Below are 16,502 nucleotides of genomic sequence, written 5' to 3'. Positions count from 1 at the left end.
TGGAGGTTGGAGCGAGGCCGGGGGGGAAACCTTGAGCAGCACCCGACTGTGGTTGTGCCACCGGGGCTGTTTGGGAGGCCTGTGCGTTCGCCTGCTGGACCTGAGCGAGCCTCTCCATCTCCGCGTGCTTGCGGCCTCTCCGCTTGCCGAGGACCTTGACGTAGTTGGCCGGGACGAGCCCGGCGGTCTGCCCGTCCACGCTGGCCAGCAGCCAGCCGCGTACCCTGGGCTGTTGCTCTGAACACAGGGGACAACAGAGGGATGTGACAAGAGCTCTTCAATGTGGGGGAAGTTCAGAACTTAATGCAAGACATGCCTTCCTCTTCCACTATCCACAACGAGTTGGATGATGAAAGCTCTATTTGATGTCTTTGCGATACACACCATTTGCTTATAATAACACCTGGGCAGGAAACCAAGACTTGTAGTTTTACTCGCGAGGTTTATGCGAATCCCATTACTTGATAGCTTGGCAACAGCGACGTTCACTGAGTTCCTTTCAAAAAATAGCACCTGTTAAAACGACATTGCCGTCTTTAGACTGTTAGTTTTACTTGTCTAACTAAGTAAACACATAAAAACTACATCCAATGCAAACAAAAATGTATAAAATAATATATCAAGGCTCCAGAGTCATTTCTTTTTACATTTGGTTGCACTGGTGCCCTCAACTCCTTCATTTGGGTGCACCCAAATTTATAAATACATTTTAAGGGTAATATTTTTTTTTGTCAGGTCGCATTAGACATCGGTAGTTTCTTATTATCTAAATAACTAAAGATTCAAAATTACGTCTGCTTGAAAAGCTCTGCGACACCTTTAAAGCTCATTCATGTGACAACTGTCAGCAAAATAAAAGTTCAGGAACTCTGTTGACTGCAGAATTTATTTGCACTACAGCATCTAGTCCCATAAAGCCTCACAGGTTTTACTGGCACCTTGTTGCTGAATGTGGGTGAGAAAACATCTAGAAGATGTCTTGCTGCCATCTACTGGCTTTGGCAATGCATTTCTACTAGATGTTGTTAAAACACAGGGAAAATATATCTTTAGGGCAATTAGTTGCATAAACTATTCAGCTTTTAATTATTATTATTATTATTATTATTATTATTATTATTATTATTATTATTATTATAGCCGGTAAAGTCTGGGCAGGAAGCTCTATTGTTCCAGCTTAAAGCGGATGACGGATAAAATCCTCAGCTGCTGTGTATATCTCTTTAGTTTCATGGTATGGTATGGTATTTACTTTATTAATCCCCGAGGGGAAATTTTTTAATTTAATTCATGTTGTAATACTGATACGTGATGCAGAGTATTTTCTAGAAATCAGCTACGAAACAGTTTAAGAATGAAATTACAAGATGACAAACCCAATCAGTCACCAATCAATCAGACTTATGAGGATTATGACAACAGAAAATGAATGTGCAGCGAGCATGAAGGAGCTCTCACCTTTAGGAGCGAGGTTGAGCATGTCTCCGGCCCGCAGAGAAATCTCCTCGTCAGAAGCAGCTGAGAAGTCGTACTCTGCTCGGGCCACCACGTGGTCGTCCTCCCCGCTGGCCCAGTTCGTGGCTGAACAAAAGACACACAGATCACTTTCACTTTTTGCAGCTGGAACCAGAAGACGGTCGGCACAGGCACGAATCACGTCAGTTTGATTTTTACAGCTGTTTTCTCTGCGATAGTTGAAGGTAGTTAAACTGATAAAATCTGCAAAAAGAAGCCCAGTAAAAGGCCTCTCAGGTGTGACCCAGACCTAACAGAGAGGCATGTTTGGGGACAGCTGCATGTATGTGCAGGAACGAACGTGTGGATGTTCAAAGTTTCATGTGAAAGTGACAAATGTTAAACGCGAGCCTCACCGTTTTCCTCAGAGGTGGAGCTGAGCAGTTTCCAGATCAGGTAAGGTCCCCCGAGGACGACGGCAAAAAACAGAAAGATCGGCCAGGACTTGACGGTCTGGTCCTCCGTCGCTGCTCCGTAGCCTCCGGAGGAAGTCGTAGCCAGGGCGTCGCTCGCGCTGTCGGCCCACAAGTCTTCCACCTCGCCGTCGGGTCTCCGGCCCAGCAGCCTCTGCAGCCGTCGGTAGAGGTAGCGCAGCGTGCGCACGAGAGCAAACGCAGACAAAACCCGGGTGAGATGAGAACGCAGCCGCGTCAGGTGATTGGCTACGTCCAGCACAGCTCGGAAACTGTTGTACACGGCCGAGAAGGTGGCGTCCATCATCATGCTGACTGAAGTGAAGGCCTGGACGATGCTCTCGATGGACTGGAAGGCACCGCGGCTGCTCTCCTCCGCCTGCTGCACAAACTGGCTCGGAGCGACGTCTTCCGTCTGGAAAGGGCGTCTGTACCCTCCGAGGCCGTAGCCGCTGGCGCCAAAGCTGCCGCCGGCCATGCCGGCGCCGCCACCGTAGCTGTAGGGGCTGTATCCTCCATAGATGGAGCTCCCATAGGGGCTGTAAGAGGAGGCGAAGGAGCTGTGCGACGGACGGTAGGACGGCTGGACGGGTCGAGGGGGCACCGGGGGCGTCATCCTGGTCAGGACAGGAGGGCCGGCGGAGGTGGGGGGGCCGACATGTGGGGCGAAGTCTGTCGACCTGTTTGGTGACGAAGTCAAGATACAGGATTATAAACACATGCGGTTTCTTTTTAGTCACAATTATTACATAATTGCCTGAATCGCAATTTAGCTGACCTGACCATTTTGCATAATAGTGAGAATCTTTTCTATTTATCGGTATAAAAACACAGGATGAAACTAGATGGAATCATCAATCACTCTTTTGATGACATTATTTCACTGCACTGCGGTTTAATTGCAAACAAGTGGAGAATTAGTGCCACCATCGTACATTATTTATTTTGATTATTGGTACCTCTTATTGTCAGCAATTTCTCGTTTTATTTCAGTTATAGGCTTTGTATATTGAAGCTGATATTTGGGGTGAATGTGTATTATTAGACTATGATAAGGAAACAACAACAACAACAACAACAACCAGGAAGAAAACAAGCAGGAATTTCTGGAGAATATCTTATCAAAAACTAACCGAAGTAAAGAACAACATTTGCACATTTATTTCAAGTTCTTGGTAGCGCACCGAGTGACGTTTACATCAATTATAAACCAACGCAACACAAAACAGTCCAATCAGAGGGAGTCTGGGAGGATGACGTCGACGCGTCCCGAGGACACGTGACGTACGACGCCTGCTTCATCTGGCTAGCTAGTTAGCCATTTATACAGTTGTAAGAGTTTTGTTGTGATTTTTGCTTTTGTGAAAAAAAAAAATGGTTCTAATGAATCCAAATGCTGAGTGAATTTGATCATGAGTCCTACTTCCCTATTCTACAAACTGCTTGTTAATGTGTCGCCACTAGCCCCTGCTGACTTTAGCATGACGCTAGCTCGTAGGCCAGCTGAAGCCAGTGAGCACGATGTTGGTTTACCTGTAGTTCACAGGTGCACTCAGACCCACCGGGACCCGCCTTTCCCACGGCTTCGGTGGAGGCTGTGGATCCATCTCAAAGCACACGTCCCAACGCAGAAACGATCGGAGCTCGTTCTCCTGACTGCTTCTCCTGCTGCCGTCCTCTCCGAGTCGGCCGCCCGTCTCAGAGGCTCGTTACCGCCACCAGCTGGGACGGAGTGTCGATGCAGGAGAAACAGGTTCTCTGGTGGAAACCCTTCGTCGGCCTGGATGCTCTGGTCTCTTCACACCACCTGCAGTCTTCGTAATCCTACTCTTTGGAGTCCGATGCAGTGCAGGTTTATCAAAGATCAAAGGTTTCAACGGAGGCTGAAGGGCCAAGAACTTCCTTTTAAACTGGTGAAGGTCTGGACTTTATCCTTCACATCTGCTGCCATGTGTTCTGAAACAATGGGTCCTATCTAACAGTCTAACGCTGTCTCATGATGAATACACAGTCCAGCTATGATCAGTTTATACACTTTGTACTCTATCCGTACACAGATCAATATTCCTATTGCTTAAGCATTCAAATTTAAGATTCAATCGACAATTTAGGTGGTGAGTCCAAAAAAAAGCCACCACAATTCTTTTAGCTATTGTTCAACCCCTGGAAAACTACATCGTACCTCCAGGACGTGAGCTTCACTCCACAGCTTGATGAGACAGATTTTCTTGCACTCTCGAGAGACAAAGCCCAAACAGAAGGCTGCCATGATGCTCCAACCGCCTGCTGCAACCCCCAAACTGAAGTATGTAGAGCCCAAAGCATCTGCTGCAGATCCTGAACTGCAGTCGTGCTATGGTTGTCAAACCACGGCCTACTGCACAGACAGAGGGCCCGAAGTACCGACCTTTTTGCCCAAATTGGTAACCTACTGTGCCCAAACTGCACCCTGCCATCAAGCAGCCTGGAAACACTGGTGCTGGTTTTGAGATCAATCTTGATGAGACACAACAGGGTTGACTTCAGATCTCTGAATGTCATCAACTTCCGGGAGATGAGGAGGACAAGATCTCTGAACTGGAGCAAGAAAATGCTGCCTTTTGAAACGAGGTAAAGCGGTTGAAAGAACGGCTAAAAAAAAAAAAAAAAAAAAAAGAAGAGGCGAAACAAGAGACGACTGTCCTTTTTCTTCTGCTCTACAAAAAGGAGAAGATGCAAACAGACGCTTCCCTAAGAGTTAAATAACTGGAAGAAGCTCTCGAAGCAGAAAAGGACAAGATAAAGGAGGCCTGGCTAAGAAAGTGGAGAAAAAACCTCCAAAGTTAAGTTTGCTCTGTCTCAAGTGCAAAGATAGCGAGAAGACCAAAGACATCAGCAGAAAAGGAAAAAAAAGTCCTGTCTCCTTGCCGAGCAGCGAGAGACGACATCCAGTATGCAAGCAGCAGTGATCAAGGAGCAGGAGGACCTGGATAATGAAAGAAGCCAGTGGGAGCAGATGAAGCTCCTGCAGTCTATAAGCACCATGAAGGAGGGGAAGTGAGAAATGTCTTGAAATGGGTTGATTGACAGACTCCTGAATGTAGACCAGCAGGTGGAGGAGGTCCAGAAGAAAACTCGTTACAGAAAACTGGAGGGACCGCAGCTCAGTCTGACCTCTGACCTCTGCTACATATATCCAATCACTTCATCAGTTCATATTTACTCTTTTACATCATTCAGGAAGTGGGTTTTTTTTAACAGTTTGGGATCTACAGCTATACAGGGGAAAGTTTGTCAGGGTGCGTATTCATGTAAAGATAAAAGAGATCTGAAGCTTGAGGGTTGCTAATTTTGAGAATTCCCGTTCCTTCATATAAAATATTCATTGTTTTATTTAGAATATACATAAAAAGTGCTGCTACGTTTGACATGAAACGTGATTGATTTTGGTGCTGGATGCATGAAATATTCTGAAAGCCTTCAAACACAGGCTGAACTATTTAATGGCATTTTTCTCCACAGAACCTGAGTGAAGTTTTTCCAGTTTATCTGGAAACTAAACAGCCGATGAGAGCAGGAATCATACCTCAAACTGATCGACAGCGACACCTCATCCTGAAAGCACTCTGAACTTAAACATGGAGCAGACTGAATGAGAAGCAGCACCCAAATCTCAGTATGATTTATTTACGCAGGCATTAAGCACACTTTAGAAATAAAATCATATGGCAGATATTGTTGATGCATTAAAAGAGGAACAGACGTGTTCACTGGGGTTATAATGGTACAAGTTTTTCACAGTATGATAACTGTCTGGGAAAATAGGTATCACTGTATTTAATCATTTTTGTAATCATTATTATTATTATTATTATTATTATTATTATTATTATTATTATTATTATTATTATTATCATCGATTACATTGTTTGAAGTCCCAATAGAAGTGCTCTGAACAAACCAGAGCCGTCGGTACATTAAACTCACTCACACCGATGTCAGCAACTGGAGCTGGAGAAGATGGAGCTGGGAGGGAAATTATTTCATTCATGTTCATTTTTAAGGTATCCAAAGTTATCCTGTAAATTTATCAATTTCGTTTCCTCCATTTTCATTATCTTGGTTTATACCGTGATGACGCTGCAACCCTAAAGTTCCCCGTGGGATAGTTCAACGCGGTACGGCACAGAGGCGGTAAGGTTTGGGACAGTGAGTGATTCCCAACTTGAACTCCAGAGTGGGCGTCTCTCCAGCTGGTGGCGAGAAGGAAAACCTCTGCAGGAGGGAGGTGAAGAACAGGAACAACTCCATCCTGGCCAGCTGTTCCCCGGGACACGAACGCTTACCTGAGAACACACAAGAGATGAGCTAAAACATAATTTAAAAGATATTAACTGAGATCCCAGGATGTTACTGCAGCTCTGGAACTACTTAAGGAGACAACAGAGACACGGATTGTGGATAATGCTATGGTGAATGGTTTTCAACTAATGGCCACGAATGACGGAGTATCTTTTGCCAATTCTTGGCTATAACAGTCTGTGAGTGAGTCCTGAAGGATCGTTAACCACTCACTAACCTGCAGAAAAAGGAAGGAAGGCCTCTCTCTTCCTGAATTTACCATCTTGATCCAGAAAGTGTTGAGGGTTGAAGGAGTGTGGAGTTTCCCACATCGACTCATCACGTAGCACCGACTGCAGCAAAAGCAATACTGTGGTGCCCTGAAGAAAAAACAGGACTTAAAACAGTTCATTAAACTGCGGTCTTTGTTCTAGTCATACATAGTTTCATCATCAAAAAGAGGGTAAAGGATACGTCACATTCATAATGTATAAAAGGTTTTAAAGCTTTGCTTCGGTTGATGAAATGATCATCGATTTAGGGATAATCATGAACTTTTTATTACCTGATAATTCACAGACATAGTATCTCCCAGTGGCTCAGATTATTATCGACCATATAATCCTGGATTAGAAGTTATTCTGGAAGTATTTATAAACAAACTTGTCGCCCATCAGGTCGTTCCTGATTTGCCCCTCACTGGTTCTTTGGTTAAGGTTTTTGATTGCCACATGTCAGACGATTGTTACCTGTTGATTGTATACCTTTGGGATTGCGTACTCATTCAGTGTGGTGTCCTTGTTGGCCACGTGGAACAAATTGAGCGGGAGGATGTTGGCCATCCTCTGTATCTCATGGATGACTGCATTAGTGAAGGGCATGTTTTCCCTGTCAGTCATAGCAGGCTGTCTGGATGAACCAATCACGGCTTCTATCTCCGTATGAACTCTCTCTGCACACAGCGAAAAACAGAAAAACACTGCCACACACGTTCTCTTACAGCACAGGACGGACCTGTGAGAGACCACTGACAACTGAAAGTCAAGGCAAAAGACCAGGGGTGTAGCGCAGCTGAAATTCATTTATGTTTTGAGTGTTTGAAGATCGAAAGCGCATCATCACAGAGCCAATACAAACAAAAAGAATGGGGAAATTTGTTATAACTACATTTGAGATTTATTACTTGATTTATGACATCAACCTGAAGCCTTGCTATATGATCTGCTGACATCTGTGCTGTCAAAGTTACTGCATTACGTGGTAATGCAAACTCAACACTTCCTGAATTATAGAAACCCCATATTTAACAAAAAGGCTTTTATTGTGAAACATTTGCAGGAATGTATTGTGACCAAAGTCGGACAAACTGTTGAAAACAACAGAATTCTCTTAACTTTATAAATTAACTGGTAATCAGATGGGTTGGTAGCGGCTGCTCAGAATGATGAGGGGCGCGGCCATAGGAGGTGACTGGAGGCAGGCAGAGGAGGACACAGAACAAAACACAAGCACATGGCAAACAACAACACAGGGGAATGACATCACACATGAGGAAAGGAGATCTGGGGAAAAAAAGGTAAAAAAAAAACACAGGGTCAGACAGGGATCCTGACAGGACCCCCACCCCTCAAAGGGAGCCTCTCGGCGACCAGACTGGACCAGACCAGGTGGGAGGAGGGGGTCCGGAGGAGGGACAGAGGACCACAACAACAGAAGACAAAGAGTAAGGAAACTTGGGTGGACGGAGGACGGCAATGGGGCAGGACAGACTTGAGGAATCTCTCTGGAGGACGGCCACGAGGCAGGACGGACTTGAGGGACCTCTCCGGAGGATGACTGTGAGGCAGGACGGACTTGAGGGACCTCTCCGGAGGACGATCGTGAGGCAGGACGGACTTGAGGGACCTCTCTGGAGGACAACCTCGTGGCTGGGCAGACCTTAGTGACCTCTCTGGAGGACAACTGCGAGGTAGGTCAGACTTGAGTGATACCCCCGGAGGACGACCCTGTAGCAGAAAAGAGAGTCAACCGCGAAGGCTGAGAGTCACTGGGAGGACGGCAGGAAGCCAACGACGTACGTTCACTCGGAGGCCGGTAGGGGAGCATTGGTTAAGGCGGGACCCCGCTGGGCGCAGAGCAGGAGACCGTCGGCGGTGAAGCTGGAACCCTTCTGGGTGTGGAGCTGGAAGGCATCGGTGGCGAATACGGAACCCTTCCGGATGCTGAGCTGGAGGACATCGACGGTGAAGGCGGGATCCCTCCAGACCCCGAGCTGGAGGTGTGGTGTCGACCCAGCCAGGGACTGAAGCAGGAGCTGGGGGTGTGGTCTCGACCCGGCCAGAAGCTGGTGGCCTAGCGTCGGTGACCCGTCTGGCAACAGGAAACGGAGGGATGACGTCGTTGACCTGGCTGGACGCTAGTGGCCCGGCATCGGCAACCCGCCCAGAGACAGGAACAGGAGAGACGGGAGGAACATCCGTAGCAGCTGGAAGTCTTGCCTGAGACTGGCTTTGGCAGTGACGCAATTAAGTCCAAACCTGCTTGACACAGGTACTGCCGAAGAGCAGCGGGGTCAAGACCAGGCCACTCCTGTGAGTCAAAAAAAACCTCCAGGCATTTCCTTAGTTCGGACATGTTATTCAAAGTGTTAAAAACAGATGGTATAGCAGTCAGCCAGGGCCGTTATATCACTACCGACTCCACCAACCTAAGACTCAACAAGTGGTAGTCAGGGTTCAGAACATTGGAATAAAATCTTCCCAGGATGGACCTCACCAACAAGAGGTCATCTGCAAAAAAATAAGTCTAAATAAGAGCATGGCGGAGCTTGTTGGCTGGACTTTGAGGCAGTATCAGGGAGCGTGGCGTCGACCCAGCCAGAGGCGGAAGCAGGAGGCATGGTGTTGACCCAGCCAGAAGCAGGAACGGGAGGGACGGCGTCCTCGACCCGGCTGGAAGCTAGTAGCCCGGCGTCGGTGACCCGTCTGGAGACAAGAACAGGCGAAACGGCGTCGTCGACCCGGCCGGAAACTGGTGGCCTGGCATCGGGAGGTGATTAGAGGAAATGAAGAACCGGTGTGTCAACCTACAACTGGTAATCAGATGGGTTGGTAGCAGCTGCTCAGAATAATGAGGGGCGCGGCCATAGGAGGTGACTGGAGGCAGGCAGAGGAGGACACAGAACAAAACACAAGCACATGACATCACACATGAGGAAAGGAGATCTGGGGAAACAAAGGTCAAAACACAGGGTCAGACCGGGATCCTGACATAAACCTTAAACTATAAATACTCAACCCTCAACCCTCAACCATAAACCCTCAACCCTAAACCTAAAACCCTAAACCCTAAACCCTCAACCCTAAACCCTCAACCCTAAACCTAAAACCCTAAACCTAAAACCCTAAACCCTAAACCCTCAACCATAAACCCTCAACCCTAAACCTAAAACCCTAAACCCTAAACCTAAAACCCTAAACCTAAAACCCTCAACCCTAAACCCTCAACCCTAAACCTAAAACCCTAAACCTAAAACCCTCACTGACTTAGCTGATGTCACAGCTGTAGTGTTTGAGTGTTTGAGTTCAGGAGGGAGGAAATGGTACAATAGGCAAAATGGGACACCTAATCATGACATCACATGCTGCTTGCATCGCCATTGGACAAGAAAAAACACCCCACCTCAGAACAAAGTAATTTTTAACAACATTAATATGAGTAAATCCAATGCTGACGTTTGACTTGAAATACAAACAACTTTACAAACATAAATAAATAACCACAGCAGCAGCAGCAGGTTCTGTCAGTCAGATAAAAATCATCCAAGCTTGGTTTGTTTACATTCTGTGGGAAAACCACGTTTAACACGTTACCAATGTTGCTGTGAACTGTGGGTAATTCCCTCAAGCAAAGTCTGCAGAAATGCAGATTTATGGAAAGGGTGCTTTAAGGGCGCAAAATGTCCACCGTCATTGAGTTGATGATTTGACAGTGAGACAGCTCTAGAGGACTTACCGGGGACGCACCTCAAAGTCCCAGAGGGTGGACATTGGGATTGGGCCTCGTGTCACTCTGGTACTTCAACAAATAGCACTACACCCCTGGAAAAGACTCAGGCATGACGATTATTATGCATACCCACCTTGTGTGTTAGGGTAGTAGATCATGTACAGCAGCCCCCACAGTAAAGTAGTGGTCGTAGTTTCAGTTCCAGCAACAAACAGGTCCAGGGTGCAAAAAGCCAAATTATTAAGCTCAAATCCAGAATCTTTGTCCGCATTCTATCAGTGACACGAGACAAAAATCAGCTCACATATCTCATTATAGATACTAAAAAGAACGAGCACAAAACACGCACCTCTCCCATCTCTATGAGAAAGGAGTCGATGTAGTCTCTCGGTGACGAGGGGTTGAGACTTTCCTTGTGCTCTTCGATCTTGGTTTCTACAAAGTGAATCAGGTTGTGGACCAGAGCTAATATTTTCCGATGAGGACCAGGCAGCCACTTCATCAGCCAGGGAAATATGTTGTACATCTACATAGCAGGAAGATAGTTATCAGATCACCTGACAGTCTGGATTTACAGTGACAATGAAAATGTGGACCCTGAAAGAGAAATGTCCATATTTGGACGAGCTGGGGGAGGAGCCAGCAGTTGATCTGACTGATCTGATTGGAAACCTGATGATACTACGTCCCGCCCACCGATAGCTGTAACCTGACTGCACCACAGGCCTGTCAATCAAACAGACTCAAAAACAAAGCTTATTTTATAATTATTGACAGGGTTATTTTCAGATGGACATCCAGAAAACTAATAAGAAGGAACAACTTGGAGAAGTTTTCATTAACTTAGATTATTATGAGACGAGTTGAATGGGAGTCTATGGAGCAGGAGGCTTTTTGGAGCCGACCTCTAGTGGCACTCGGTGGTATTGCAGTTTAAGGCACATCTGCATTGGCCTCATTTTTCAGACCCGGAAGCTACGAACACTTTTATATAAAGTCTGTGGTTTTAGCCTGAAAATACCACCACCTGCTGGAAGTAAACAAAAAAAACTCTCTGTCCATGTTCAGTAAATCCTGTGCTGATTAATATTTGGTTTGTTACACAACGGTGGAAAGTATATTTACTCAAGTGCTACACTTAAACATAGTTTTTTTACTTAAGTTATTCAAATTTCTTTTACTTTACACAGAGCCACTCCCAAAAAAGGAGTTTTATGAGGTCACAGTTACCTTTAACCATCTATACCTTGTCAGTTCATTCTTCATTCATAGTGAATGTTTGGGTAACAATTCCCTGAGATATCACGTTCATAAGAATGGGGTGAATGTTCAGGCCAAATTTGAGGAAAGTCCCTTAACATATATTTGTGTGTTTTTCTCATTTAAAAAGGGTTATTTGTTGCATGTTGTTAACAAAGAAGACTCGCCTGCAACAGAAAACTTGTCTGCACGCGCATGAACTTGTTGAGGTTCTGAAGAAGAGACTGGAACTGCTCATCGCTGTACTCGAATCGATTCTCGAACACCAAACAACAGATAATGTTGGACACGGCATTGTTGATCATTGATTGGGCATTAAAGGGCTTTCCTGTAATCAGAAAGAAAACAATTAGGATCCCATGTCAAAATCTAAAATGTGTGAAGAGCCACAGCTAAAAAAAAAGACTGCAGGAATATGAAGCAAACATTTTAAACCATGGACTTAAGCACCTTTTACAAGGTGTACATCTTATTAGATTCAGGGTCAAAAGGTGTTGGTGTAGGCAAGGAAATGACATGTCCATGCAGTAAACACTATATAAACATAAAACATACGAAAAATAATGTGTAATAGTAAAATAATGTCTTTTTGTTTTTGCCTTGCTGATCGGCGAAACCCTCTGTGAGGTAATGGCACTCCTGCTGGACGAACAGCTCCAGGCTCTTCTTGCCCATACCAAAGTTTTTGAGAGTGTGAAGAGCAAATCTCCTCTGCTGCTTCCATCGATAACCATTCGACATCACGAGACCTTTCAGGAACACAAAACAACGTTAGACCAGAAGTAATCAGAGTCTGATGCTGCTGGTTTTACTGAATATGGGTTAGAGACTTCTGAAAACAAATGACAGCACCTTTATTGCCAGATATTGCTTGTATCAGCGCCGTGGAGGGACGATCTATGAAGTCCGCTGCTTGTTGGACCAGGGCCTGTCTCACAAGCGTGTAGCCATGAACGATCACCGTCCTTCCACCAAAGATACGAAGGGTAAAAATGTTCCCATACTTCTCTGCAAACTGAACACAGACAGCAGATTGGTGTTGTGGTGCAACCAAGCGGCAACCAGCAGTGACGTCACCCACTGCTTTGTGAACGGCCGCTATGAAGCCTCGAGTTTCGGATTTTGGTCGGCGCCATCTTGCTAGTCCCAAGCGGTTGGGAGCTGGTAGTGACCGTATTTGGAAGAGCTGGGGGAGGAGCCAGCAGTGAATCTGACTGATCTGATTGGAAACCCTGCGATACTACGTCGTGCCCACCGATAGTCATCACCTGACTGCCCACCGGCCTGTCAATCAAACAGACATGCCCTTTTTGGCTTTTTGGGGCCAACCTCTCTAGTGTCACTCGGTGGTATTGCAGTTAAAGGCACTTCTGTATCAGCCTCATTTTCCTAAATTCACTTTTATATACAGTCAGGGGTGCAACACAGAGTTGACATACTTCATCAGCCTGATGTGGGTGACTGTTCCCAGATTAATCTCTGGATTTGGCAGGTTCCTTGGACATTAGTGCTTCCAGCCTCTTTAAAAAAAATCTTTTCACCCTCAGTTGACATGGACCCAATAACAACGGGTTACATCTATGTATAGTTTGGAGAAGAACTAATAAGTATTTTCATTCTTGATCTACAGTTTTTTGTTGATTTACCAATAAAATGTCATAAAATTGTCACGCTCAGGGCTTTTAGACTGACCAATAATCAATTCATTCATTCTTTCATTCATTCAGCCCTACTGTTGCGTAATCATGCTGTAATTCTGTTGCTGTTTCAGACCTGCCCCCTCCCTGCTGCCTGACTTCCTGCCAGTACAATCACCTGACATGACTCTCCACTCTCACCTACAGTGGTGTGAAAAAGTGTTTGCCCCCTTCCTGATTTCCAATTTTTTTGCTTGTCTGTCACACTTAAATGTTTAAGATCATCAAACAAATTTAAATATTAGTCAAAGATAATACAAGTAAACACAAAATACAGTTTTTAAATGGTTTTTATTATTAAGGGAGAAAAAAAAAATCCAAACCCACATGGCCCTGTGTGAAAAAGTGTTTGCCCCCTCCTATTAACTGTGGTTTATCACACCTGAGTTTAATTTCTCGAGCCACACCCAGGCCTGATTACTGACACACCTGTTCTCAATCAAGAAACCACTTAAATAGGACCTGCCTGACAAAGTGAAGTAGACCAAAAGATCCTCAAAAGCTAGACATCATGCCGAGATCCAAAGAAATTCAGGAACAAATGAGAAAGAAAGTAATTGAGATCTATCAGTCTGGAAAAGGTTCTAAAGCCATTTCTAAAGCTTTGGGACTCCAGAGAACCACAGTGAGAACCATTATCCACAAATGGAGAAAACATGGAACAGTGGTGAACCTTCCCAGGAGCGGCCAACCGACCAAAATTACCCCAAAAGAGCAGCGACGACTCATCCGAGAGGTCACAAAAGACCCCACGACAACATCCAAAGAACTGCAGGCCTCACTTGCCTCAGTTCAGGTCAGTGTTCATGACTCCACCATAAGAAAGAGACTCGGCAAAAATGGCTGCATGGCAGAGTTCCCAGACCAAAACCACCGCTGAGCAAAAAGAACATTAAGGCTCATCTCATTTTTACCAGAAAACATCTTGATGATTCCCAAGACTTTTGGGAAAATACTCTGTGGACTGACGAGACAAAAGTTGAACTTTTTGGAAGGTGTGTGTCCCATTACATCTGGAGTAAAAGTAACACCGCATTTCAGAAGAAGAACATCATACCAACAGTAAAATATGGTGGTGGTAGTGTGATGGTCTGGAGCTGTTTTGCTGCTTCAGGACCTGGAAGACTTGCTGTGATAAATGGAACCATGAATTCTACCGTCTACCAAAACATCCTGAAGGAGAACGTCCGGCCGTCTGTTCGTGACCTCAAGCTGAAGCCAACTTGGGTTCTGCAGCAGGACAATGATCCAAAACACACCAGCAAGTCCACCTCTGAATGGATGAAGAAAAACAAAATGAAGACTTTGGAGTGGCCTCGTCAAAGTCCTGACCTGAATCCTATTGAGATGCTGTGGCATGACCTTAAAAAGGAGGTTGGTGCTGGAAAACCCTCCAATGTGGCTGAATTACTACAACAACTCTGTAAAGATGAGTCGGCCAACATTCATCCACAGCTGGAAAAGACTCATTGCAAGTTATCGCAAACGCTTGATTGCAGTTGTTGCTGCTGAGGGTGGTCCAACCAGTTATTAGGTTTAGGGGCAAACACTTTTTCACACAGGGCCATGTGGGTTTGGATTGTTTTTCTCCCTTAATAATAAAAACCTTCATTTAAAAACTGCATTTTGTGTTTACTTGTGTTATCTTTGGCTAATATTTAAATTTATTTGATGATCTGAAACATTTAAGTGTGACAGACATGCAAAAAAATATGAAATCAGGAAGGGGGCAAACACTTTTTCACACCATTGTAATTCCCATTCCTTTTCAGTCTCCTAGTATATACTGTATAGTCTCAGGTCACTTTTATTAAATTGTGACATGAATTTGTAAAAAAAAGTTTAAAAAAAAGATGCCAGGTGCCCAAACTGAAATATTGATGTCTTGTTTTGTCAAATAAGCAATCCAAAAATGTATTTCACTCTCTCAGAAAATGGATTAAAACAATTTATGTTTTTTAAGGCAAGTGGATTAACTGTCTTATTAATTTTTGATATTGAACATGAGTGTGGTGGTTGGACATTAATCCGGCACATGTTGGCAGACAAAGCTTTATATGAGATCATGCAGTGACTTCAAATTTTTCTGTAACTGTAGCTTGAGCTCAATATCCAAGTTTTAACAGTCAAGTTATTTAAATTATATTTAAATTATTCAAATCATATTAGTCCTAATTTACAAAGGCAAAAATGCAAATGAATATGAACTACAATATTTATTTTTAGAGTAGCCTATAGAACTCAATTTCGACCTATTGGCACTTTAATGTTGTACTCTGTGTTCCGTTGGGATGTTGTCTGAACCTGAAACGTTACTTTTACATGAAGGATTTTTAGGTCTAACCTATCTCAAAATGCAGGAAATGATTTACAATGTAATTTTCTTCAAAGGAATGCGGTGTTTTCAGAAGGGTAGAAACATTAATCACATACCTCGTGATTTAATAAGCCTCAGACACCTGATCCACGACTACTAAAATCTTAAAATGAATCTATATCGCTACCTCAGTGAACTGCAGGTGAATTCTGTCGGGTTGGATGCGGTGTAGGTCACCAAAGAAAGGAAGAGCCCACGGTCCGGGAGGAAAGTTTCTCGGCACTCTGTTCTTTACAACTTCAGTCAGCAGCAGAAAAAGGCAGAAAAAGATGAAGATAGTGATGCTGTCTATCCACTCGAAGCCAAGGACGTCGTATATTGTCTCCATGTCTTCGCCTTAACTGCGCTGCCACTGCAAAGCAGAGGTCAGTCGGGCAAAAGTTGCACCCAATCCTTTATAACCAAATTCGCATATCAAGGGAAGACCTGGTTTACCTGACCTTCAAAATAAAAGCACGCGTGTTTACTTTGTGAAAGGTTAACAATCTGTTTAAAGTCCAGCACTCAGCTGTATTATGCTGAGAACACACATCATGCTGGTTCACCCGCAGATGAACACTCCGTCAGTGTCCGACTGTCTGCGGCGGTCAGAGGTGTGCACAACACTAATGAGCAGGATTTTATGGGAAGTTAATTGACATATTTTTCATAACTTGTGGCAATAGCATGATCCTCAGATCATTATAAAGTAAAACTATAGTCTGGGAAAATGGGGGGATTGGTGTGTGTGTATGTGTGTGTATGTGGGGGGGGGGGGGGGGGCGGGGGGGGAGGTTATTGATTTATTAACACGTTTTATATATCTAGTGCTATGACTGATTTATCTGGAACCTTTTTGCAATTTCCAAATTAATGTACATCAGTCTCCTGGTTTATTATCTGGATAGCTGGTATCTTGGAGGACAACAATGA

General features: G+C 44.6%; 2 protein-coding genes across 3 annotated transcripts in view; both read right to left on the bottom strand.

Moving 5' to 3' along the window:
- pex13 (peroxisomal biogenesis factor 13) overlaps positions 1 to 3,624 on the bottom strand; it is a 4,332-nt gene extending 708 nt beyond the window's left edge. Inside the window, exons 1-4 of the mRNA XM_069174810.1 lie at positions 3,462 to 3,624; positions 1,872 to 2,608; positions 1,459 to 1,581; positions 1 to 237 (exon numbers count right to left, since the gene is read on the bottom strand). The exon at positions 1 to 237 is cut by the window's left edge and continues 708 nt beyond it. Coding sequence (XP_069030911.1) covers positions 1 to 237; positions 1,459 to 1,581; positions 1,872 to 2,608; positions 3,462 to 3,535 — 1,171 coding nt within the window. The 5' untranslated portion in view covers positions 3,536 to 3,624. The remainder of the gene's footprint in view (positions 238 to 1,458; positions 1,582 to 1,871; positions 2,609 to 3,461) is intronic.
- Positions 3,625 to 5,574: 1,950 nt separating this feature from the next.
- Positions 5,575 to 15,918, bottom strand: LOC138213580 (cytochrome P450 2J4-like). 2 transcript variants are annotated; one of them, XM_069174779.1, is made up of 9 exons: positions 15,718 to 15,918; positions 12,369 to 12,531; positions 12,116 to 12,265; positions 11,684 to 11,844; positions 10,606 to 10,782; positions 10,390 to 10,528; positions 7,013 to 7,200; positions 6,487 to 6,628; positions 5,575 to 6,253 (listed from the first exon to the last, which is right to left on the bottom strand). In XM_069174779.1, the coding sequence occupies exons 1-9, from the start codon at positions 15,916 to 15,918 to the stop codon at positions 6,078 to 6,080; spliced, it is 1,497 nt and encodes a 498-aa protein (XP_069030880.1). In that variant the 3' UTR covers positions 5,575 to 6,077. The 2 variants fall into 2 exon arrangements, with proteins under 2 accessions (XP_069030880.1, XP_069030881.1); XM_069174780.1 differs by lacking the exons at positions 5,575 to 6,253; positions 6,487 to 6,628; positions 7,013 to 7,200 and adding an exon at positions 8,720 to 9,472.
- Positions 15,919 to 16,502: the final 584 nt, after the last annotated feature.

Source organism: Embiotoca jacksoni, unplaced genomic scaffold, assembly GCF_022577435.1.
Source record: "Embiotoca jacksoni isolate LCO1_2020_lvr unplaced genomic scaffold, fEmbJac1.0.p SCAF_61, whole genome shotgun sequence".
NCBI classification, from domain to species: domain Eukaryota; kingdom Metazoa; phylum Chordata; class Actinopteri; family Embiotocidae; genus Embiotoca; species Embiotoca jacksoni.
This window is presented reverse-complemented; position numbering and strand designations above follow the sequence as displayed.

Excerpts from the sequence above, each read along its gene's own strand:
- LOC138213580 (XM_069174779.1), bottom strand. The coding sequence starts at position 15,918 with ATGGAGACAATATACGACGTCCTTGGCTTCGAGTGGATAGACAGCATC. Across the intron at positions 10,783-11,683 it reads AGACAAGTTTTCTGTTGCAG|ATGTACAACATATTTCCCTG; the intron begins GCGAGTCTTCTT and ends CCTGCTATGTAG. Across the intron at positions 6,629-7,012 it reads ATGAGTACGCAATCCCAAAG|GGCACCACAGTATTGCTTTT; the intron begins GTATACAATCAA and ends TTTTTTCTTCAG.